The sequence below is a fragment of the Phaethon lepturus genome, unplaced genomic scaffold (assembly GCF_000687285.1).
Source record: "Phaethon lepturus isolate BGI_N335 unplaced genomic scaffold, ASM68728v1 scaffold8849, whole genome shotgun sequence".
In the NCBI taxonomy this organism is placed as follows: domain Eukaryota; kingdom Metazoa; phylum Chordata; class Aves; order Phaethontiformes; family Phaethontidae; genus Phaethon; species Phaethon lepturus.
This window is the reverse complement of record NW_010565502.1, coordinates 6,633-9,136: the sequence shown is the minus strand read 5'-3', so window position 1 is coordinate 9,136 and position 2,504 is coordinate 6,633. Positions and strand designations below refer to the sequence as shown.

General features: G+C 39.5%; 1 protein-coding gene across 1 annotated transcript in view; it reads right to left on the bottom strand.

Moving 5' to 3' along the window:
• The window catches only part of LOC104627098 (bifunctional heparan sulfate N-deacetylase/N-sulfotransferase 3), a 60,073-nt gene extending 57,774 nt beyond the window's left edge, over window positions 1-2,299 (bottom strand). Inside the window, exon 1 of the mRNA XM_010295205.1 lies at window positions 1,319-2,299. Coding sequence (XP_010293507.1) covers window positions 1,319-2,299 — 981 coding nt within the window. The remainder of the gene's footprint in view (window positions 1-1,318) is intronic.
• Window positions 2,300-2,504: the final 205 nt, after the last annotated feature.

Below are 2,504 nucleotides of genomic sequence, written 5' to 3'. Positions count from 1 at the left end.
AAGAGTGTATGTTGCAATTTTAAAGCAAATTAAAGTCTAACTACAAGTTCAAACCTTTTATTTAAGGAAGCGGGATTACTGCAGCTTGACGAATACATTACCACTGAAAAAACCCAAAAACCTAGTTAAAAATGTAACAAAAATTACCATCAACTGCACGTAGTGCTGTCATTGCCTTTCCTTTTCCCAGTTCCCCCTTCCATTAAGAAAGTTCTAACAAAACATTCTCCCTTATTTTTAGCACAAAGGGCATCGATCAGCATCTTAGAGATTTTTAGCTTCAAGACTAAGTACCAGTTTTGCACGGTGATCTCTAACTATCCGCTTTGTTACAACACTCCTCATGAAAAGAAAGCAGGTATACAGCAAGAAAGAATGTTAAGATGTTTACTCCTACTAACCCGTAACCACCACCTCACTTGAACAGCACAATGGAGAGTGAAAAAATGACCTAGACAAATGTGCAGTTTAAAATGTTAAAACGGAAACTGTCAAGTCATTTAGTGATAGAACAAGCTTTTAAGACCAATATTAACAGAAAACTTGCTTGCAAGCAAGACCCACAGAAGAGGAAAGAAAGGCGAAATGCTGCAACGGACTCCTGACATCTGAAACCTATTTCAAATAATCGAGTCTATTCTTCAAAATTTATGTTGACATTTACTTATGCTCACCACATTTACCTCCTGCTTGTAAGACTAGCAACACGCACTTTGCATATGAATAGCCCTTGGGACCCACCCTGAAGTCTTGTGTTTTCAAATGCCACTGAGGCATGTGCTTAGATAGAAGCTATCATCAAACTAGAGAGTTAAACACTCTGCAATTATGTTTAGAACTGTGCGTGCTGGGTGTGGTGTGTGTGAATACACTACCACTCTTACCCCCTTTTCTTTATCAGTTACTTACCAACTAGTTGTCTTTAGCTTCCTTTTGGGAGATTATTTTCCATCCATAGTAAGGGGAATGGAATTCAGAGGTGCCCACCGACCTGTTTATAGAACCTAACTTGGAGGGACTTGTGTGTCACTTGAGAGAAAACAAGCAGTAGTAACCAGTGAGTCATCTTATCTTACATTCTCTCCTAGTACAGGTACAAGTGACTCTCCTCCAGCCTGGAGGTTGAAGGAACTGCTACACCTGGAATCAGTGACTACTCAAAGCCAGCGGAGACTGGCTTCTCTCTGAAGGCCCAAACAGTTTGCATAGGTACTTACCGATCTGCATCCTCCAATTATTAAAAACTACTCACTTCAAGATTTAAAAAAAAAAAAAGGCACTTTGCTGTAATGACCATTAATTTGTGCACATACTTTACCTGTACATCGTTGATGTTCATTCTTGTTCCCTCTTTCCCAACGAAGATGTCATCTATGTCAACCAGAATGTACCTATCCAAGGACAGTCTGAGCTTCTTTCCAGACAGGAAAGAGATGGCATCTATGAAAATCAGCTTGTGCAGCCAAAAATTCAAGTTATTGCCGAACAGGACTCGTTGAATCCCATCGTGGAGCCCCAGGTCATGAATTACTGTGGCATGGAGAACACTTTTAGCAGCAGGTGGTGAAAGGTTTTCTGGTGTCTTTACTTTTGCAAATATCACTGGTTGATAAGCTGTATGATTAATCTGGAAAACTGCCCAGTCATTTCCAAGCAATGGACCTTTCTCAAGTTTAGAAGATTTAGTCACATGGAGCAGTGGGGAATGAGGGTTAATGCAACAGTCCTTAATACCCAGATTGCTGTAGACATGGAACGGAAAGCCCTTCAACTGAAAGCTCTGCAAGCTGTTCTCATTGCCTTTGTGAAATCCAATAACACCTACACCATATTCTATACAGTACTTATCTAGAAGGCCTCTGTTCCAAGAGTCCATATTCACATACTTTAGAATATTTTCGTACACTATGAGAGCATATTTGCCTTTATTTTTGTCTATAAGCACTGGGAGGTCACCTTTCCCAGGTGCAATCTCAATGTGAAACTGAAATCTGCTAGATTCTAAAATGGTTATTATATCTTGGCCTAACGTTGAATACTGACTTTCCACAAACACCAGCACTACAAGATCTGTCCTCAGGGGATCAATAGGCTTCATGGTCTTCATCTCCATCAGCTTGTATGGCAACAGTTGAAGATCACCACATTCCACTTCTGAAGAAATTTCAGAAAGTTCATTTTCCTGTTTGTAGCCATTATACAAGTAGTATGCAGAAATAACTATGCTCACCATACAAAAAGTGGCCAGCAAAATAACTGTTCTTTGAAAATGTCTGTGAAGTTTCATGATAAAACTCATGTTGTTTACTTGCCTTAGATTGTTCTCGACCGCAGCATTAAAAACAAACACAGATTCTCAACAATTTGTTCCAGTCCTCTGAAATATTTATGTCACCATTGCAGCACACACATCTATCTTCCACAAAGCTTTACAGAAGGTACAGTCTAGAAGAAAAGAAAATCAGAGATTTAATTGAGGCATCACACTTGTGAAGTATCATCAC